The sequence below is a fragment of the Felis catus genome, chromosome B3 (assembly GCF_018350175.1).
Source record: "Felis catus isolate Fca126 chromosome B3, F.catus_Fca126_mat1.0, whole genome shotgun sequence".
Lineage (NCBI taxonomy): Eukaryota > Metazoa > Chordata > Mammalia > Carnivora > Felidae > Felis > Felis catus.
In genome coordinates, this window is record NC_058373.1 from 25771416 (window position 1) to 25795334 (window position 23919).

Genomic DNA, 23919 nt, shown 5'->3' on the forward strand with positions numbered 1-23919 from the left:
TTTGACGTAACTGACCAAATATGTCAAAAGTTCTGGATGCTGGCATTAAAAACACATGATATTGCAGATGCACATGTAATCTTCAAACCTAACAGGAATATTATCATGACATACTTCCTAGTTCATTTATGATTCAGGGGGGAAATGCATGTCTCATGATATAGACAGTGAAACCCCTCTACATTCCTGGGGTAGGTGAACAAGAATAACGCTTGTTTTCAAGATTTACTCAAGTCTTATCAGTCTTTCACTGTAGGGATTTATGTAGTAGGGCTCTTGAGTTGTCTCAAGTATATCTAAATATGGGTAATAACCAACTTTCAGAGAAAGATTCTTCAGTACATTTTGAGCCCCTGTGAAGCATTTTGGGAAGACAGGACTACATAGAAAATTAACTTTTTATTATGTTCAGTTGTTGAGAAAGAAATACCATTATATTCCAAATTCAACTTTTCTCTCCTTACTCAAGATGTCTGGATGTGGGTGACAGCCACCTCACATTAATGTCGGAGGTCCAGGTTCAGAATTCATCAATACAGCTTGCACACTGGCTCCAGTAACTACTGTGGAATAATGAGAGGTCATTGAAACAGAACAGAGAACCAAACTCAACTCTCTTCTGTCAGCACAGAGTTCTGCTTCTCAATATTTCTCACAACTTTTAAAAATGGAGAAGCTATAAAATAATTTTATTAGAAGAAAAGTAATTTTCTTCTGAAATGGAGTAAAGCAAACACATACCCAAGGATCTTAAAAAGTTTTTTTTTTACAGAATATATGTATGTATTTGTGTGTGTGTGTGTGTGTATGTGTGTATGTATGTGTGTAGTTACAAACACTATTTATAGTATAGCTATTATGTTAACTTCATCGCAGTGTCTACAAAGTTGTGGATCCCAGTCTTGGTGCCAAATGCATATAAAAAGCTCAAAAGCTATTATGACTATACCATGCAAATTTATAACCAGAAAACCTTGGTAAGTAGACTGCAGCTCTTCTGAGCCCCATAGGGTCTCTTCCTTTGATAATTGGGTACCTCAACTATGCATCAAAAATGTTTTGAATCATTTTTCTCACAGAAAGAATTAATGTCACAGTTCTGAATAGTATAAATTGTACAAGTAAATCGAGCATTGATTGCTTTTGTCCATATTCATTTGCATTTTGGGGTCCCTCTTCTGCATGTGGAGCTTACTCCTTGAATCACTGGATACAGAAAAAGATACCTGAAGTATTGAAAGGGATAAGGTCTTCACAAATGTCTTTTTTCTTTAACATGTTAACAATGATAAGGCCACTTACAAGGTTTTTCCCAATCTATTTAACTTTTAGGATCCCTCATTGTTACCCATGAAAAAAAAATTATCAGAGAAAAGCCCAAGACCAGAAATCACTGGCTAATCTCCAGATACAAAATAAAACCAGAGAGCAGTAGGTGGAAGATGTTGTAGAAAGGTCGGAATGAAGGAGGGGTTAAGGTAAAAAACTAGTCATTGCTTCTAGCATGAGATTTTGTGGGTTGTGTTTTACCTGACAGTGGGTCTTGAACTGTGACAGACTTCCACAAATTAAAGATTGTTATCTTTATACCAAAGAAAAATCAAGTAATGGTAAGCTTATGGTGATAGTTCACACCACATGCATCCTCAGGGAAGGTGGTGCCTCTATCTACGTGGAGCAAACTGGTGCCAGCTAGTAGCATATTGGACAAGATTTTGGTCATTGGCTTAGGATAGAACAGAGAAGGTGAGGCATATGTGGCATGTTGGGATAAAGTATTAATTTAGCAGTTCTTTCCTGAATATTTTGCTTTTTTTCTCCAAATGCTTAACCTCACTGTGACATCTGTTTGCACAACTGTAGTCATTTCCATTTATGGAGGCCTGTGATAGAAATATTGTTTACAAAAAATATATCATCTCTTTTTTTTTCTTTAGAAAGATCTCATCTAAATAGTAAGTTAAGGTTGCGTCTATGAAACCGGTGCACCTTGTCTTGTTTCTACGAGCTTTAAAAAGTCCAAATACTGATGAGGCTGTGGATCAGAAGGAACCAAAAATGACTGTTTGTTGTTGGGTTTCTTTCCTTTGCCTCAAGAGAACGGTCATGGATTACTGGGTGACGCGTGGTGTGTACTGGTCATGTTCCTGCAGCATCCTAGTTAGACTAGGAGTAGTTGGATGTGCTTATGAAATATGTCAGATACAGAAATGAAGGCATGAAGATGTTTCTTGGTTTCTGAAATTGAACAGTAAATGTGTTTTAAGCTTCAATCTTAATTCTAGGTAACAGAAAGTAGTTACATCATGTAAAGGAAAATTATGACATCGCATGCTGCCATGATAGCAAGCATTAAGAAACAAAATATTGGTAAATATACATATATATGCATATTATGCAAATATACTTCATATTAACATACAATGTTATAAGAGTGATTGATAACATAAAGACAAGGGGGAAAATCATCCTAGATGGTTTTACCTTAGAGTAACAAATAACCTGAGACGTCTATGCTTTCTGTTAGATCAGGCCTAGAAATCCATACAAGATGTGGAGCACATTTTCAGTGATTGAAATGTCAACTAAACATTGCCAAAACATGCCATTGTATTCCCATATGACAGGTAAGCTGAATCCACTCCAAGTGAACAACAACAAAAAAATACACTATACATTAAGAGTACTTACAATGAGATGCCATCCATTCCTGATGGGTTTTCTAAAGATGGATGTTTCAGACATCAACGTGGGATCTATCTATATTTAAGACAACAGGTGAGCACACACCAGTGGCTCACCTCATCCACTAAACCGTTACAGAAAAAGTGTGCCTGATGAAAGCAAACCCCATCACCAAAAAAGCTGAAAAGCCTTCGCTTAGTAAACAGAAACAATATGAAGTATGTGACTCATTTTAAACTAGCAATACCACTGAATGAATTTTTGAAGATTAACTAAGATTTTCTTTCTGATTTTCAAACTAAAACATCTAACTTATGATAATAAAACACATATTTCTGGATGATGTGTTTCACACCCTCATTCTCAAGGCATAATATTTAGACGATGCTTGTCCCTTTCAATTAAAAAAGAAAAAACTATGACTTTCTTTAATATGCATCCTGTGTTAAATTGTCCATAGCTGCAAAATGTATATATGTATGTGTATTTGTTTTACATACACATGGGTACTTACACCTGTGTGTATAAACATATACACATACATCCTCATATACACGTGTATTTTATATATATGCTGAGAAAGTTCACATATATATACAATTGCGTATGTATATATGTGTGTCTGCTTGTGTGTGTCTGTGTGTGTGTACAGGTATAAAAACTTGACAGGCAGAGTAATATTTCACTCAGTGTTAAATGAAGTCTTTGAAAAATCAAGTACAGTCACTCAGTTAACATAGTACAGCCAGTAAACTAAGTTGAAAAGAGAAAAAGTGAATGGAAACACGATCCTGGACCATCTGTCTATGGCATTCACATCGGTTAGATCAGGAATTTTAATTTTGAGCTGTGAAGACCTCCTCCGTAGATGGGTCTTCTTGTGCGGGATGCTTCTGTCCCCCATGTGTCGCCCATGCCCTTCCCTAGGCATGCTCTGTTTCCTGTACTGGATTCCTGAGTTGTCAAAGGGTCTTGCTGAATTCCTGGTATCACCGACACTGCCTGTGACCTCATTCATTTCATTGTGAACCACCAGTGATGTTAATAGAATATTTCCATGAGCATCCACCTAATTGAAGAAAGTGCACATCATTAGCTAGCATACCAGTGAATCTAATTTTCATATACAAACACAGTGCAGACTTATGCCATGCAATCGCATCACGTACATTATGAGAAATTGCACATTTGTCAAACCCAACACTGTTTTTGTGGAAAGTGCCATTTTGGAGGCTTAACTACAGTTTAGAGATTTTATTTTCTCAAATTTAAAAGTCCTCACTGTATGTGAGAAGGTTAAGTAAAGGGGGATTTTTTAAATTGAAATTTCACATTATGGATACAAGTCCTTAGTGAAGACAAAATTAGAGTAAAATTCCCTTTCAATATGTTATTTCAGGTATTTTAACCGTTTTTCACAGCTGGACACTGGATGTAAACTATACTCTCCCATTCTTTTTTAGAAATTACCTTGTCCCCTTTTATGATGCTACAAAACTATTCACATTACTGTGGAGAAACAATCAAATAGTCCTGTGATGAATGGACACTCCTGATGACTTTGATGGGTGTAGATACAGACTGCTACCTAGTATGATCTCTTTGCCCAATCCTGATCCTGACAGGAGGTTTCTTTTTTAAGGGCTGTATTTAAGACAGATGAAAGTCCCTCCCACATTGGAGACAAACTTTAAAATAACATTTTATTCTGTACTAAATACAGCTTCAGACCTTTCTTGATGATGTCAATGGTCTGTTTGTTTCTATGAAATTTTCATGGAACATGCCTAAGGCTAGGGGTTGCCAGTGGAGTCCTTTCTTTCTGAGTGTGACAATAATCCTTCTCTGAGTAGTGCCAAACCCTCTCAGGACCACATGGCCCATTCCACAGTCCCCTGGGTGTCACTGATCTCCAGCATGCTTGAGGTTTCACCAGCTATCTTCATTTCTTTGCCTGGAAGTCCATCTTCCTTGTCCTATCTTTGTCTGTGGAAAGCCTACCATTTCTTCTAGAGCTAGATTATGCATCTATAGCTTCTTCTATGAGGCTTTCACAAAATTAGTCATTTTGTGGAGGAATAATTCATTGACATATTAATTTGCATGTTCCTCTCTTCTGAATACTCCTTAATCTCATTAAAGACATTATGCTAGATGTGAAGGAGGTGAGGTGGGGAGAGAAGACTCCCAATAAGAAGAGGCACTCAGTGTTAAATGAAGTCTGTGCTTGTGCAGACCTATTAGCAGTACTGAGACCACAGGTGGGATGACCCCCGGACACCAAGGTAACCCAGACACAGGAAGGGCTGCAAACATCCAGTGGCCACTCAGGCTCTGGCACAAAGGTGCCAAAATAGACTCTGTGATACCTATCCCATGGTTTGGGAGTACCATTCAATTATGGCTAGGGAAGAAGAAGTGTGGTCATCAGGATACCACCCCTTACTCCCCAGACCTGTGAATATATTACTTTACATGTAAAAGGGGCATTGCAAACATTATTTAAGGTTATGAAATTTACAATAGGAAGATTAGCCTGGATTATTTGGGGGGGGGGGAGGGGAAATCTAATCACATGAGCCCTTAGAGTAGAGGATTTTGGGGGCACCTGGGTGGCTCAGTCAGTTAAATATCAACTTCAGCTCAGGTCATGATCTCACAGTTCATGAATTCAAGCCCCATGTCGGGCTCTGTGCTGACAGCTCAGAGCCTGGAGCCTGCTTCTGATTCTGTGTCTCCCTCTCTTTCTGCCCTTCCCCTGCTCATGCTCTGTCTCTCTCTGTCTCTCAAAAATAAATAAACACTAAAAAAAAATAAAAAGTAAAGGATTTTCTCCATCTGGAAACAGAAGGGAAAGAAGATGTAGCAGAAGGTGAGAGCAGAGGGATTTGCAGTGGGAGAAGAATGGGATTTGCTATTGATAAAGGGCACTGCAGTGAAAGCGTAGAAAGAAATGGGGCAGCCTCTAGGAGCAAAGACTGGCCCCAGCTGACAGCCTCATTCCTACAACCACAAGAAACTATGATCAACAATGTGCATGAGTCTGGGGAGAGATCTATTCCCAGAATCTCGAGAAGAGAATATAGCCCCACAGACATCTTGATTTCAGCCTCCTGAGACTCTCAGCAGGGAACCCAGCTAAGCCCCACTGAATCTGTACTTCTAACCAACAGAACTGGGTGCTGTTTTAAGTGGCTATTTTTGTGGTAATTTGTTGGGGTAGCAATCAAAACTACTACAGGAAGGAAGAGGGAAGATTTCAGAAGAGAAATGCATTTGAGTTGGGCCTCCAAGAATGAGTAGATATTTTCCAGGCAAAAATCAGAAAAAAAAAATCACAAGCAAAGGCTTGAAGCATGACTGAAATGTTTTGAGAAAGGCAAACTAGCTAAGTGGGACTGGAGTCTTGGTGAGAATTGGTCCTGGCACATGCTAAGATCATGGTTGGCAGGACAATGGTCATTCTCATTGCTGTCATTACCATCTTCCTAATATAATAAGGAAATATACCTGTTGATGAACAGGAATACACACTAGAGTCAAGCCATTAAGGGTTTCTGCAAGTCACATTAAGGAATTTCAACTTTACCTTCCAGGTAATAAAAAGTAACAGTGATTTCTAGGTGGAAAGATGACATATTTCTGAACTGCAACCCAAGCGTCAAGGTAAAAAGTAAAATACACATTTGAGAGGAGAGGGTAAGGAGATGGATCACTGTTGGAGTGCACCACACTCCTTTCTGTTTCCTTTAGAGCAGTCTCAAGGAGAAATGCCAAGAAGCTGTGAGTAATACTCTCCTCATGCCACTGAAACAAACCCCAGCACTCCCAACATATGCTGTGTCCACACAGCAGTGGTGCTCTGCCATCGTAACTCATTTCTTTAACTCTTCAGTTAAGAAAGTGAAAAAGGAGTGGAGGGAGAGTTGCCTGCCATCCTGTTCCCACCTGGCCTCTTGGCCCTTCTTGAGCTCCGTGCAGAAATGCTCATACTGCCCATGCGGGGTATAGGGGGCAGCAGCAATGAGCACAAATTAGCCCAGGCTGCACTGTTTTCCTCAGTGATGCCTCTGAACTGAAGGGGGAGCAGTATCACAGTAGGGAGGGACCATGAAGGTCCATGGTCTCCTTAGAATGGAAGACAGCTAGCCTGGGGATGCTTGGAGATGCAAATGGACCACAGAAATACCAGAGCTACTGGGGAGAAGACCCTTCTAGACCCATTCTTGGGGGGAGGGACAGCACTGACAGAACATTAGAGTTCTGTGTTTTGTTTTTTTTTTTAATCTAGTAGAGGGAAAAAATTGAATAAGGTTTGTATCTTGAAAGTACCAGGAATGTTAGACCTTTGTAGGAGTTTGGGATATGTGTTCTGTATCTGTTCTTGTTATCTTGCCCTGGAATGGTTAGCAGTAAAATCCTTACAAAAACAAAAACAAAAATCTGTTTGGCTATCTTCAGGATCAGTGAAGCCTCCAGTGGTTTGGGAGACAGTCTCATTGTAGGAAGAGAATGTGGTAGGCAAAGCCTAAGAGGCACATTAAGATGTGGCTGAAATAGGAGGGACAACAAAGGAAAGCCCAGTGGGTAGCAGCATGTCTTCTCTGCAAGTAGTCACACTCTCTCTAAGAAAGGGGTGATTTGAACCTGCTTAGAAAGCTATGGATAGCTAGATCCAAAGTCAGCAGAGAGGAAAGTGCATAGAGTTAGCTGAGCTGGGCTTTATACGAAGGTTTCAAAGAAGGGTTCTAGAAGAGGGAACCCTTTTAGTAATCTTTATCTCTCTCTAGCACCTTCCACAGTGCTTTTTGCCACACAGGAGAGAAGAGGATGATGAATGAACTGCCTGGCTCACTCAGGGTGTATTTTTCTAGAACGGGAGTCAGTCAGGGTGATTCTGTTTTTTTTTTTTTCAGTGTATTTTAATACTGAACTGAATAGGTGTGATATCCTACCAAATACCTGACTTTGAATTATGACAGAAAATATATTAAGTTATCACTTAAACAGATTTAACAAACTGAGATTATTTATCAGATTATCTCAATTAGAGTTTAACTACTCAACATTTTCAATACATCTTCTTACATGGTAAGCTGATGTATTTAAAATAAAATTTTTCTAAAGGTGAGTCACAGAATAACCAAAGGTGGAAGATGCTTCTCCTTTTTTAAAATATTCATGTGGAATTTATACTTTTCGATATTAATATATGATTTACTATATGTTAACTAGAATTTCAGAGGGCTGAAATTATTTTCCTAAAGGTAGGAAAACAGAAAACATTATTTAACTCTAAAAGATGTTCTCTCCATTTTACATAATATTTTAAATACAACAAAACTATGAGATAAAAAGCCCAGTGGTCTACTTAAAAGGTGGATGCCTCACTGGAGACATGCACATGAAGAGTCCAGACTCTTGGGATCATTTATGCAAAGATCTACTCTATATTTGCTCTATAACATGTCCTGTGCTAGTTGAGACACCCTAATAGGTGGACAAAAAATATTCTTACCCTTAAGGCGTCTACCAGGTGAGAGTCTCAAATAATTAACAAGCACATTTTTAAAGAATACTACATAATGAACTTTAAACACATTTTTAAATAAATGCCAACAATACAGTCTCTTTTTAGTTACAAAAAATGCCATATGAAAAGCTCCTTTTATCAAAATTTAGGAGATTATAAATAATGACTTTGTAGAATGAAATACCAAATAAAGACGAATATTTTCTTAAAGGAAGGGAGGGGAGTATTTTGTGACATGATAATTCTAATGAGTGTTGATGGCTCTAATGACTCAGCTTCACCTGGCTTTAAAAAGATACATTTATGAAACATCTCTTCTCCTCACATTAGAAAAGTGAAAAAACACACCACAGCAGTGGAACCAAATTAATGACAAATATCACCCATTTATGAACACATATTCCATTGAGCATTTACTATGTCTGAGCCATGGTGTGAATATTTTGGTGGATGCAAAGAAGCAAATGCTGTTTAGTAGAGAAGACATGGTGGCCACATGAAATGTGACATGCCATTTCACAAGTACAGAGCATGTGCCATGGAAGTTGGGAGAACAGGGACAAAACCAACTTCTAGAAGAGGGGAGTGACAGAGGCAGGATGGAAACAAGTAGTAGAAAAAAATCAGGGACAATGTCAGGGAGAAGAGTCAGTCATGAAGGAGGGAAAGATGTGAAGAAGAAAGGGATTCTGGAAGAGGGAATCCAAGGCAAAGAGATAATGATGTGCAGAGTGATTTTGGAAGGCACCCAGCGAGAGTGGAGAAAACACAAAAAATAAGGTCAACTGAATGTTGAGTTGATTTTTCATGATTTCATGACAAATTTATATGAATTGATATCCTGTCTTTTCAAGTCCCTTGTGACCAGTCCTGTGCATTTGTGAAAGGACTTCATGAGGTAAGAGATCTAAGCCTGTGCCCTTGACTCTAGTGAAGGAAATCTACCTTAGAGGAAGCCAAATCCAATATCATCAATAATTTACAAAATTAGAGTGCTCTTGAGTGCTTTGAAGAATTATGGCTAACTTGCAGCTGTTTCAAGACACAGATCATATGAGGTAGGTCTCAAGAATCAATACTATTTTTCATTATTTCTCTTTCAGAGTGGGTGAACACTTGTCACAGAAACAATAATGTTGAAAGTAACTTGAACATATACTGAATAATAAGAGCTTAGTGTAAATTAGTTTGGATGTTTTTGACTTATAGTTTTATATTTGCATAATTTATATTTAAAGTAAACCAATGTGTAGAACATTTCCAACAAAATTACTAGAAGATTTTTTTTCTAAAAGAATTAAAGTGTTATTAAAATGTGTTACATCTTGGAAACCAAGCATTTAAAACAAATAGGTCCCAAAAAGATGTTAATCTTTTTCTATCATCTAAAATTTAAATCTCAAAACAGATGTAAGTTGTTGTGAGTGAAACACAAGACTAAAATGTCCTGTCTAGAATGACAGATGATGACTTGCATTTTTTTAAAGCATTTCATGAATACTCCATATTTTGAAGAGTTTGTCTGGTATATAAGATAATTAGAATCATTGATTTCAACATAGTTTTTCTTCCTGTTTATAAACTTGACAGGGACAAATATTCAAAGGTGAAAAACATCTCATGCAGAATATATCACAGAGGGATTTTCATTTTTTTCTAGAATCTGTCACCAAATTGGCATATTATTGATATTCATTCTTTAATTACCTTCATGCTTCTATATAAGTAAAATACTGTAATTTTAGAAAAATAAAAAAAGTATTTGTCATTTGAGGAAAGAAATCTTGCTCTGTAGTAAGAGGAATGATGTCAAGTCTACAGCTTTGATAACTTGGCAGGAATTCAGGCTTTCTGCCACTTCATGAAATTCAAATACCAATTGGTCAACTTGCAAAATATCCAAGGCTAGTAACCATAATACATACATCACAACCAAAGACTAACTCTTGAGTATAGAAACAATTCAGGAATGAAAGGAGGTTAAGCACAAATAAATTAAGGTCACAATTTACATTGCACCACTGATCTGAGGAGAAACTAAGTGGATACATGAACATTTTGAGCATTCATGAATCAACCACTAAGTTAAAATAGTGTACAACCACTGAATATAAGGAAAATCTACTCATGGTTTATATTAAGGACAAAAACACCATCATCCCAAGGATAGTCACTGGTGGCACAGATCCCTCCTTGGTGGCCTACAGAATTCCTAAGTGTACTTCCCTGATATCCCTTACAAGACAGAAGAACAATGCCAGTGTAAGTTCCTGTGGTCAGCCCAGTGTCCTCTTTCAGTCCAAGGAAAGGTACAGCCTTTGGACCCTTAAGGCTCCCATTTATAACACAGAGGGGGTTCCTTGGGCTGTTGATGGCCACATTAGCAAGCAATCCTGAGAGATACTACTGAAAGTGAATAAATGAATAACTATAATTACAAATAACTCTTGAAAGTGTTGGCCAGTACATAGAGCTATTTCTGCTTTGCATGAAGTTTATGATTCTTTTCTCATTTTCCCTTAAGTTATCCACATCACATGATATAAGCTTTTTGGGATATTCACTTCCATCTAAATATTATCACTAAATTCTTAGGTTTTGTCAGCAAGAATTTTTAATGCTTGCCTTTAAGGACATGAAATATGCATTTAAAACTAGTACCCGTGCATTTGTATGCCAACTTCAAACCTTAACAGCTGATCTACAATCACAGATTTTTAAAAATATGAACATGTAAAGATTTTAAAAAAGCTGCTGGGAAAACAAATTTTTAGAAAAACAATAAAAATGGTCTTATGAATAAAACAAAATTTTCCTCTGCATCTGATTTATATCATCATATCCAATATACAATATTTTTTACATTCTGCTATTTCTCTCTGTGGATGTTAGAGGTATTTTTGTTTTAAATTTTAAGCTTCACACTCAAAAAGGTATTTCTGCAGCACAACAATTTGACGTGTTGGTTTGTTCTAAACCATCTCATTTAGAAGAAAGAAACAAATTTATAATCTGTTTAAATTATGAGGGAATTTGGAAAACAGCATTGCATGTGTATGTGTGTCTGTATATCTGTGTGATGGAAACAATAATGATGTGATGAATCCCAGTTTCCTTGGAAACAGCATGACCAAAGCATATTGTGTATTCATAGTAAGATGCAGACTTATTTAGAAACATAACAGTATGATACTAAGTATATTTTCCAGTAAGAAGTTCAGGATAATTTTGCTTATGGAAGCCTGAGTTTTTTCACAGATCCTGGGTTTCTCTGACCAACCCTATTTATGTTTTGCTGAAATGACGGGAGCCATTTACATTCATTTAACTGCCTCTATTCATTCATAAATGTTTGTGAACCTATTCTGGGCCACCAGTGAGCTATGGACACAGGAAATACTCCAAAGAGCTGCTGTATTCCTCTGAGAAACAGACCCATTATGCACTAAGAACCTGTAAAAAGCAAGGAAACACCACAGACTTGAGAAATGACTAAGTTCAGCAAGAAGAATTAAATAATAAAGAAATGCAGAAGCAAGCCCAGCATGTAAGCAAGGAGAAATATATTTTTGAGAACTTGATGGAATGCAAGAGGTAGAAAGATAAAAACAAAAATTATATAGAAATGATAATGTACTTTCTTCAAAGTACTGTTTATAATTGCAATGACATACTGTTTTTATTAAAAAATAAACTGAAATGACATGTAATTACAAAGTTACTTTGTAACTGGAAGGATGTAAACACTGAGCTGAGCTGGAGGGGGTGGACATTATTTATGATCTTTCTTGGAGTGTACTGCCCAAGGCTTCCTAAAGCAATGTGCCCTCCTTGGCTACTGCTATCTGGGTTTGCCATGCTCTGGCTTTTGTGAACACACTGACAGGGGAGGACCAGTGCAGATGGAGGAGAGCCCTTGGAAGAGCATGGCTCCTACTTTACACTAAGGACCTTGAACTAGGATCTAAGTCAGAGATGACAGAGGGGCCTGCCCACACTGTAAAAGAACAGTGGCATGGTGGATAATCAAATTTGTAATTTTATCACTAAAGGAATAAGGCAGCATTTAGGAAAAATGCTATTGCCTGTCAGGTTCAGGCTACCACTCCACATGGTATTCACATGTTCTGTTCTTTTTGCGGAGAACTAGAAGCTTATGGCTTCTCTAGCTTCTTTACTAATTTTGGTTTTATATAAAACTCAGTGACTTGCAGGAGGCAACATTTCAGGTCATAAACAACAAGCCACACAATTCCTATTTAAGGGTCAAATAAGTAACTGTAGTTAGACAGATGAGCGGTAGGGGGCAAGGTGGGTCTGTGATAGGCATGATTGGTGAGTGGTCAAGCTGGTAGAGGGCCTACCTGGTTGCTTTCACTCTTGGAACGGTCATTCTTCGCCTTGGCTGTCTTTTCTGCAAGCTTCTTCTGCCTTTGAGGGCCTCTTCCAAAGAAAATGTAGTTGACAAAGGCATACTCCAGAAGGGCCAGAAACACAAAGACAAAGCAGCCCATGAGGTACATGTCAATGGCTTTGACGTAGGGGATTTTGGGCAATGTCTCCCGGAGGTGTGTGTTGATGGTTGTCATTGTCAGCACGGTAGTGATCCCTACAAAAGAAACAGAAGTGTGAGAGGCTGCAAATTTGCTGCTCCATTCCTGACTTTTCACTTTTGTATTTTCTCAAACAGCTTGAAATAGTTGGAGATATTAGCTTGAATATTATTGGGCAATCAGCAAAAGAGCATGAAACATGTCATGTGGGCAGCAGGTCAGGTCAAGAAGCTGACACCTCTATTCCCTCGCAGGGCACTACCACATGGTACTTGGCCCATAGATAGAGGGAATTCAGAGTATACAGAGAGTTGTGTAGAGAGCAAAGGATAGTGTGCTTTTTATGAAAGATGGGAAAAAAATGAAAATGAAACCAGAAATTAACATAGAATTCTCAGTGTCTGAATGAGCTTTCAAGAAGAATGAATCTATGACGAATCAAGGACGAGGGTCATCTATGGCCATTAGTGAAGTCTCAGGGGCCTACCTGTCAGAAGAAAACAATTCTTACTATAATGCTTTTTAAAAAGGGGGGATGGGGCAATGATTTTCAAAACTGTTAATGAACATGATCCAGTCCTGAGCTCAAAAAGAAAGGAATATTTCAAGGAAGCTCCTGACGGCAGATTAGCTCACAGTATTTTCCTCCTTAACTAAAGTCTATATAAGCTTCTCAGAACATTCTTGGTGAAATCAAGGTATAATGATTGTATTCAAAGTGTTGAATCTTGCCATACTCTGGAGCAAGAAAGATCCTCATCACTCCTTTTTTATGTCATTATGTTGACTTCTCTATGTAGTAGTGTGTGAATGATCTCAGTTTTTGCCCAACAGAGCCAAGTCCAGTCTCCAAAAACATATAAGGACCATATTTTGCAATTCTTCCATAGCAATGGACATGTTTTTCTCTACAAAGAGTTCATATGGATAATTAGAAGTCGTAGAGAGGAGGGGACATGTCAGTGACAAAACCAGAGTTTGTTGAACACAGTGAAGCCACACATCCAAGAAAGATATGGATTGCTTGTTTCTTAGTGGAACAGTAACTATTACAGCTGACTTGCTCTCTCTTACAATACTAAGAAGTCTCAAGGAAGAAAGATATCTCCAAAGAGTGCTCTTATCTACCTATTTAACTGGTGCCACTGAATGAGATACCCCCTGTGTCTTCTAGGACCCAATGGAAACACTTCTTCCTCATTGCTATGTCATGCCTTCCCTCAAAAAGGAGACTTTTGAAAGCAAAGCTTTAGCCATGGTCCTTCAGCCACAGTAACTTGAAAAAAAGATGTCACTGAGGCCAGGGGACAGTGCAGGCCAGAGAGGTAAGTGTTGCTAAGATACACGGCAGAGCCCAGACCACCTCTACATATGATTCTGCCCAAAGGCATCTGAGTCCGCAGATCCTCACCCAACTCTCCAGTGTAGGGTTTGTATTCGTTAAGAACCTTAGTTTGATGCCCTCTAGATTTCCATCCTATTGTTGGAGGTAGGCATCCTCATCCTGTGTATCCCACACAGAGAACCTCCTGACCACAGATCTCCTCTTGCTCAGGACCATCTGGAAAGCAGGGAATAAAGCCTGGTCTTCTGTCACTAGCATGTGCTTTCCTTCCACCCATCTCTAAACTGCTATTAAAAGTAGAGGAGGGAATTGAGGCACTGAAAACTATTTTTATATATAACTGCAAATCATGATAGCTTATGTAATACATGGAAATTGAATATGTCAGAATATTTTAAGATTACCCTTTAAAGTACCATCATGTGTACCTAGGGACTTTTAAAATTTGAAAATGGCAATGGAATGATTACAGTTTACAAATAAATGTGAAAACACCATGCAAACTCCCTGAAATTAGGTGTTCTCATCATTATTCAAAATTTTTGTAATGTTGCTGCCATAATTTTTTCCTTTCGAATGTATTTGGAAAGCTTGAATGCTTTGGTTTAGTCATTGCTTTGGTTCTCCAGTTGACTATTTTGAATGGACATGTATGACCCCGGCCTTAGTGGACATCCCAGGAAATGGGCTGAAAGAACACAGGGATAAGAAGACCCAGCACATGTCATAGGCACTCAGCCAGGTAAAAGCGGCCCCTGAAAAATGGGAGAGGACCCTGGCTCAGGCCCATTATCTCAGGGTCAAGGAGTCCCTTAACAGTACAGTTTTAGGTGAGTGCTCTGTTTGGGCTCTGATTGGCTCTTAGCTTAAAAGGCCAATGTGTTTACTAATTCTTTGTATCATTTTACTTCCTATCTAGATATTGTGGATGATGGTGGACTGTAGGGATTCACAGACCTGGATGGTACAGCCACATGGCCCCAAAAGCCTAGCTCTGCCACTTGCCAGCAGCATGACCTGAGCCTTGATGGGTCCACACCATTGTTTAGAACTGTTGTGAAGTCTAAATACAATGCCTGAAAATCATTGGTGATATGTTAATAAACTGGCATTGTTAACACTGACAATAACAAACAGTCATATTTATTATTACCATTACAGGGAAAGAAATTATTCAGTAGCTTCTGGTTTCCTGGCAAGTACCCACAGCCACAGCCTTGCTTTGAACTTCTGTCCTTTGTCCTTGAGGGGACCCATCCAACTGCAGTACAGGAGATAACTGAATGGTTCCTTCCCTATTCTTTTACATTTATCAAGCTGTTCAGTCTTTACACTAATTGTTAGCCTCAAATTATTTCTCATTTAGATTATGCTAAGAAAATACTGTATTTGAAAAGATGCATTTATAAAAGGACTATGAAATAAAAATATAATTTGCATCATTTAATCAAAAGATATTTTCTTTCTCTTCTTTGTGATAAAAATAATGTGGCCTAAATTATTTTAGTATAAATTTTTACTTTTAAAAGGACAAGTACTATTATTCAGTGATAAGTGGACCTTAGGATTTTGAGGAAGACCATTTAATTACAACTCCCAAATTTGCAGTCTGAATGCTTGTAACACTAACAGTTCAACAGATCAGACAGTCAGCCCTTGGTCAGAAGAAGCATAAAATCCTGAAGCATACACAGCAGCAGTGCAACACAGCTTTCTGAAGGACCAACATTTCCCTTCTCAGTAGAGAGACAACCCTAGACAACTGTAGGTCCAAGAATCCTGAGCCAGAGCCATGGATATCTTTCCTCAAAACCCCTTTGCACAGACCTGTACCTCTAAGACCTCACTTAGAAATGAGGCACATTCATCATGGTGCAACCATTTAGGATGCTGGTAACAGCACTCAAGGCATTTCAAAAGGTATGGTACAGGACAAGACAGGTGGAATGGGGTGGGAAGAGGATTTATCCAATTAACTGCCTGCCCCCATACCATGGCCATATATTCTTTTTTTAATTTTTTTTTTCAACGTTTTTTTAATTTATTTTTGGGACAGAGAGAGACAGAGCATGAACGGGGGAGGGGCAGAGAGAGAGGGAGACACAGAATCGGAAACAGGCTCCAGGCTCTGAGCCATCAGCCAGAGCCTGATGCGGGGCTCAAACTCACGGACCGCGAGATCATGACCTGGCTGAAGTCGGACGCTTAACCGACTGCGCCACCCAGGCGCCCCGGCCATATATTCTTAAAGAGGCACTAGAGCACATAGCATTTTAATGATTTTGAGGGATCCCTCAATAATAATAATAATTAATAATAATCCTTGCTTAGCTTTATTTTTTATTTTTAATCCTTGTGTTTACAATGTAATAGACAAAATTACTCCTGTGTGTACTGTCTACTGACACCATAGGAATCACCTGTACCAGTTAAGGGAGAGAACTGGAGTCAGACTAACTGCATTACAATTTTTATTCTGACATTTAATATTATATGATGTTGCACAAGTTATGTAGCTTCTCCATACCTAGTTTTCCTGCTCTGTAAAATGGGAGCAATAACATTGCTTACTGTGCTATGGATGTTCTGCAGAATAGATAAGGCAACCCCATTAATGTCCTTGCAAAGAACCTGGCACCTGAGTATTTGGTAAAGTTCAGCCTTGATTATTGTGTTGTCATTCAGTGTTCATGATCCTATGATATACTTTTCCTTAAGTTATTGAAGGTAACCAGGTAACATTTCCCAATCCCTGCAGATCCAAGCTCAGAGACCCTGTTCTATGTAGGCAGAAGGTGGGACAGATGGAGTGAACACACTGGTATTCTACTTTGAGATCTGGACTTGGACTTTTATCTGCTCAGATGCTGTGGCCTTAAGGTCACAGCTGCCTTCAAGACCCCCAGGCCTCAGGTTCACCTTGACACTGGCAAATGCCCATTCATGTCTGTCTCTGTGCTCACATCTGCCTCCCAGACTTGTGACTTTGGTCAGAATCTGGAGCTCCTCCAGTGGTGAAGCCTTAGCAACTCTAGGCAGACCATTCCTTTGTCTTAGCAAAGCCATAACAGGATGATTTAGGTTTATAATAATAATGCTGTGTTGTTAGAAAAGGTGGAATCTACTTTCACATACTGTAATAAGGTTGGGTTGACTACAACTCACTTCAGATAGAGTATCTGTTTAATATTGTGGAAGTCAGTATTTTACAATTAAGGAGCTATAGAATTTATATATCTATAAAAGTTAGAAATTCACATTTTCAGCTCACCTCACTCATATTGATGTCAGATAATTACAGTTCTTTGGTACTCATATTTCTCTTGTTATTTCAATAATGACAAATTCTCAAAGGCTGATTCACTGTGAAACTCATGAAGCTTCAGCTTCAGGTCTCCAATTGCATAAGCCTCTCCCAGGCTTGGGGCAGGATCCTGGATATTTTATATTTGTCTATTTTATATTCTTTTTCTTAAAGAGAGACCCTGAAAATGTATAAGCTAACAGATCTGCAAAATTTAGATCTGACCATCCAAAATCATTGCAGGTCTGGTTTTTCCAGGTGAGATGAAGAGAAAATACTTTAACAAAGAGTAATCTGGTAACATTAAAAAATAAAAAAAGAAGAAGAAGGGCAAAACCTTCATAAAGGACTTATGTTACAGGGTAACCTCTGCAGGCTGTAGAAAAATCCTACAGATCTTTAGGGATGTTTTTCTCACCATTCCCATTAAAAATACATAATAATTAATATGGCACTTTTAGTTTTTTGATAGTTTCTTCTTCTCAAAGCAATTTTTTATTCAATGAACACCTTTAGGAATAGCTACCTAATTTCCTATGTATTAATCTATTCATGAATGTAACTCTGCAAGTCACCTGTCATTCTAAACCAGATATCTACATACACACATGTACACACATTTTCCCAGGGAAAAAGATGTCATTCAACCTGAAGTCCTGGAAAAAGATGGTAAACAAAATCAGGAAGAAAGAGGGATAACTGGAACCCTGAAATATTATAGCTTTCTGTAAGCTAATTTACCAGCAAATGCATTGATAATTATTTTCCATCTATTTGTAAAAGTATTACCAATAATTTTGCTTTCAGGAATTGAATTCAATCCTACCAGAGGAGGGATGGACTGGATAATTGCTCTTCAGCCTTATACTCAACTAAAATGTGTTTAAATGATAAACAAACAAACAAATAATATATAGTATTCTTTTAATAATCTAAACATATAACAAATGATATAGGAACGTGTAAAATACCTTGCATATCAGCTAACAATCCAATTGCCAAATGACCAGTGGCCAGTACAGATCACTAGAGCTCCAAATAATCACTCAGAATCTAATCACATATTTTAATGTTCATTAAATTATGTAATTCCAATTACATGCTATAATATTTGACTATTTTTCTGACTTAAAAAAGATGAATGCCCATTAGTCAAGTCTTCTTACTAGGCCACAGAACAATTTTGAACAGGAGATGTTAATCCTTGATTTAAAATTAGTGTCAAAAATAGTTTTATTATGCAAATATTCGGCAAACATATTTTCCCTTTCATGGGCATGAAAATTCACATTTGAGCCTTGTAATTAAATTAACACATCAAGGGAATCATGCATGAAATTATTATTTTAAGATAAAAGTAACTTTATGGGCAAGACTAGTGTCATGATGCCAAAAAATTGTAGTTGAACTATAGCTTTTGAACTTCCTTAATACTGTAATGACATGGTTACTTTACATTTTAGTTATCATTTAAAAATAGCACATACCAAGGGCAACTCTAGCTGCAGATGCATCATAATTGATCCAGAAGGACACCCATGAGAGAATCGTAATTAGTATCGAGGGCATGTAAGTCTGGAGAATGAAGTATCCAATGTTTCTCTTCAACCGAAAGCTCAATGAGAGCCGAGGATAGGCACCTATGATAAACAGACAAAGATTACACAGGAGAAAAGACATAGCAGACAAAAAAAGTTGGCTTTGACCTCCATTGGTCAACAGCATGCATTTGAAAAGCCCATGAACTGAGGGGTGACCCATGAAATTTGCTTCTGTTTGCCTAATTGTATTTATAGAAGAATTGGGAGGGGACTTTATTTCAGTCTCTAAGAGAATGATGAGGATACTCTTCTAAAGCTATGTGTTCAGCTGAGAATCATCCCTAGGAAAACTTTGGGAAAGTTTTTAGCTTAGAATACAGAATCATCTCAAGTATCTTGTTTATTATTTTATCAATGGCTGTACCCTTCTTCTCCATTGTAAATAAGGGAGATTTGTTTCAGGTTTTATTGACCAAAATGGTTTTCACCGGTTGTCCCTTCTGCCCATCTGGAGCAACACTGTGCACAGACATTGAATTACTGACCCTCACCTAAGGAATCTCAAGGGTACCCTGAGAGCTGCAGAGGCATAGACGCAGACCCAGTCTTACAGAAGGTGGCAGTATACACTGCGATGCTCTACTCTGACCACAGACAAGGCATTAAGGAGAGCCTCAGAGAAGCATCTTGTCCCAGTGCTAATCTGATGTGTGCATCCAACTCAGTATACCTTTAGTATACCCACAATTACAGAATAAGAAAATTGCCCACTGATTATGCCACATTTAGTTTTATATTTGCCTTCTCCATTTTATTTTGCTTTTCTTGCAGCAAAGAGAGTGTAGGCTCCATTTCCTCCTGTCCACTTCAACCATCCACTTTATCAGTTCCAAATCTCCCTGATCTACATTCTAGTGAAGCTGCTGGAAGGTCAACCAGTGAAAACCCAATGACCTTCTCTAATCATCCATTTCCTGCCTCTTTCTCTTCCACAATCACTGATGGATGGTGCTCCCTTCCTGAGATTGCAGTACCTTGCTCATATTGACCTCCTTCTACTCTAAGACTGACAACCTCCTATTCTCCCACACCCAAATTTTCCAGACTTTGTTCCATGTATCTTTCTGTTTTTGTCTCTATATTCTTTTCCTAAGAAGTCTGACTCACTCATATGACTATTAGTTCTATGTTGAAAATGAAAGATTTTTATCTCCAGGCTCCTACTTTGCCATTAACCACATTTTCAGCTGGAATTATGTAAAGGAGAAAAGAAGAAGAAGGGGACTTAGCACTTAAAGCCTAAGAATGTGGGAAATTTCCTCCAGTCATTTGTGTGTGTGTGCATAATTTCTATTACATAGCTCTGATCAAATGCATACATCATACTGTCATCATAGCATAAACATTTTCATACTTATTTCAAGTTATTCGTAAACACAATTTAAAATTCTTCCCAATTTTCCTTCAAATATATACATATGTACTCTAGTTTACAAAAATATTTTCCTGAATGCAACAAATTTTTATTATTTCCATTTTTACAAAACTATAAACACTATTCTTAATATCTCTGCATAGTGTCCTTTCACTGTATTTGGACTTGTTTCTTTAGGATGAAAATGCCAAAAGAGGAATTGCTAGGCCATTGCAATTGCCTAGCAAGGCATAGGCAATTGCTAGGAATTGTTTAGGCTTTTGATGGTTATTGCCAAATTACTTTGTCAAAAAATCATACCAGTGTACACGTCACTATCAGCACTTTATAGAATTCCCTACTCACCTTGTAAACATGACGATGTTCCAGAACATTTCTTAAAAATACCTTTTTTTTTTAATTTTTTTAACGTTTATTTATTTTTGAGACAAAGAGAGACAGAGCATGAACGGGGGAGGGGCAGAGAGAGAGGGAGACACAGAATCGGAAACAGGCTCCAGGCTCTGAGCCATCAGCCCAGAGCCGGACCTGGGGCTCGAACTCACGGACCGCGAGATCGTGACCTGAGCTGAAGTCAGACGCTTAATCGACTGAGCTACCCAGGCGCCCGAAAAATACCTTTTGATAATTTATTTGGGAAAATGTTGTCCTTTCCAATTAGTCTCTTTAATTGCATACTTCCTAAATGTTTGTTTTTCTTCTGTATATAAGCTCATATATGATCTGATTATACTATTTATTCATTTTTCTCATTTTTTATTCCTTTTTTTTACCTATTCATTTCAGTTCTTTTGACATTAATCCTTGTGTGCATTCTCTGCAAGAATTTCTTCAGTTGTTTGTTTTAAAATTTGTAATGGCTTGAGTAGGGGACATATAAACACTTAAATTTTTGTATATATTTGAGTTTATCCATTTCATGTTTTCCTTGTTATTTTTAAAACTTGATTTTAATCTTAGGTAAGTTCACAATAGAAATTTAATCACAAATCTATTTTGAAGGTTGATAATTATTTCAGTGTTTGATATAAAGCATCCATACACACTGTTTTTTGTTCCACAAACATCAACCAATCCTCCAAACACCATCAGTGGAATAAAGCTTCCCTTGATATAGGTCTGATATACTCTATTTTTGTTTTACATTACATTTTATGTGTATGTGGATCCTTGGCATGATGTGCCATTGAACTGGGTCAGAGTCCTATCTTGCCATTTCCAGATTCCTGGCCCTATGTTCCATCCACACATTCCTGAAGTACAGCACGGACACTTGCTGTCAACCCATATTCAAAATCTTATATGGCTCACTGCTTCCTAGAAAGGTCCAAATATGCATCTGGGAATTTTAGTTTCTCTAAAACATTTTCCCAAATTAACTCCTGTTTTATTTCCCACTATATCTTTTCATTAAGAATACCATTTTCTAGCTCAAAGAGTGTCCTCACTACCTAAAAATAATTGTCCATATTTCCTGCTTCTGCTGATTCACCCACATTCCTCCCTCCTGACGAAATGTTTTTCCTTACCCACGTTACAAAGCCTTAATCAAATGCCACATCTTCCATGAATCCTTTCTCCTTCTTTCCTCAAAGTGTAGGTGATTACCTTTTTGAGTTATTTTCTCTTTTATAAAATTATTACTATTTATCAAGACAGGATCTTCCTTAGTAAGTTGTACAGTCCCTAAAGCAGAGTTTGTGAAGTGATGTATTTTTCATATAATATGATGCCTAGATAAATGTCTAAACTATCATAGGTTATCAACAAATACATCTGTATACATAAAAATGGGAGTATTTGGTTTACTTATGTTACTCTCTAGCAAGTGTAATACTCAAAACGTTCAACATCTTTACTGAATGTTTGAACTCCCATAGCAACTTTAATATCTTTATCAAAGTAAATTCATTGTTGGATCTTAGTTTGAAATTTAATGACAATCTCGGGCTTTACTTATCACTTAATCATTTGCTGCTCTTATTTCAGTTATGTCTCACTCTATCCACTATACTGGAATAGTTTCTGTATTTGTCAAGATAGGTTGGTTTATGTTGCAATAACAAAAAGAACCCCAGATCTCTATAGCTTAAAACAAAGATTTTTATTTTCTTGTGTATCCACTTAGCTTTCTGTATCTGGAACACTGCTGGACACCGTGGTAGAAGTGCCACACATACTCCCCCTTACACTTTCTTGTCTAGAGCAAGTCCTACTGTCAATCTTTATGTCATTGGAGTAAGAGTTTAGTCCTTTCCCAGAGGAGATGAGTAACTTTTTTTTGAGTGATAATATAATCTATCTTATTGCCAAACTTTCATTTTTCTACATCAACTTGCTTAATATTTTCCAAAGTACACCTTCTTTAGGGAAATTGTTCCCAACAGAAGCAAATGTTGATACCTATGCAATGAAGTATGATTAACACTATTGGGAATACTTGCCCCCTGTAATAGGGAGGTCAATGAAATTAATGCAAAGTCAAATATTTGGAAAATCATTATAACCTTGAGGAAGGGAATACTAATCTCATTCAAAAAATAACTTGATCTCTGGAAATTTTCCAAGATATAACACAGAATTTAGAATAACAGAATTCATAATGCAAAAATTAGATTTAAGAAATATTCTACTTTCTTATGTTTGTATAGTAAATACATTCTATTGAAACCGAAGTGATACTTCAAATAAAAAAAAAGTTTTAGGCATTCACCATATGCCCCACACATTCTAGTCTCATAATCCCAGAGGTGGGGATGGTGAAGGGAGCAGACAACAAATGAATAAGAAGGGGTTCTACATTCTCATCTAGGTCCTAATCCATGTCAGAGAAAGAATCATACAGTTTGGCCCTGGTAAAACAGAGTAAGAGTCTTGCTGGAGATAGAAAGATATTCTAGAGCATGAGATTTGGTGATGCAGGGGACGTTTCATAGCATCTGAACCAAGATACTATTCCTGGTTGAATACAATTCTTTTTAGGCAGGGAAGCAGGAGAGCGTTCAAGGTAAAAGACTCACTAGGGCAAATGAAGAAAAGCCTTTCAATACACCGTGAGAAATAGGCCTCAGAATGTTAATAAACATGAGTTCTAAGATATATTAAGACCTGTTTTAGGTCAAGGCCTTTGTCATTGGATATGCATCTTAAAGAGCACATAAAGTCTTTTTGTAGCTTTGTTAAACAAAGTCCTTACATTCAGGGTGAATGCCATGATGTATGCTGTATCTATGGGAAATCTCCCCACATAGCTAGTGGTTAATAAAGTTGAGAAGTAGTGAGTCAGCTACACTAAGACATACCCTTCAAAACAGCAATAGAGCTTAAAAATTACAACAGAAAGGCACAGAAGCCCTAAAGCCTGTGTGCCAATGCAGATGTGGTCAGGTTCCCAAGTAGATGCTGAGCCAACAAAGAGAGGAACAGTCCCTGAACACAAGTGCATTGTTCCAGTTCAGGGCTTCCTTGGCAAAACTACCTATTGAATATGCTGATCTCAACCCTTTCTCCTCAGACGCACTAA

At 37.7% G+C, this 23919-nt stretch overlaps 1 protein-coding gene across 3 annotated transcripts in view; it reads right to left on the bottom strand.

Annotated features, from left to right (window-relative positions):
- Nucleotides 1–380: 380 nt before the first annotated feature.
- Nucleotides 381–23919, bottom strand: part of GABRB3 (gamma-aminobutyric acid type A receptor subunit beta3) — a 466981-nt gene continuing 443442 nt past the window's right edge. For all 3 annotated transcript variants that reach the window (XM_019831992.3, XM_019831993.3, XM_011282816.4), the window contains 3 exons: nt 18908–19060; nt 12583–12827; nt 381–3754 (listed from right to left, as the gene is read on the bottom strand). In XM_019831992.3, coding sequence (XP_019687551.1) covers nt 3413–3754; nt 12583–12827; nt 18908–19060 — 740 coding nt within the window. In that variant the 3' untranslated portion in view covers nt 381–3412. The remainder of the gene's footprint in view (nt 3755–12582; nt 12828–18907; nt 19061–23919) is intronic.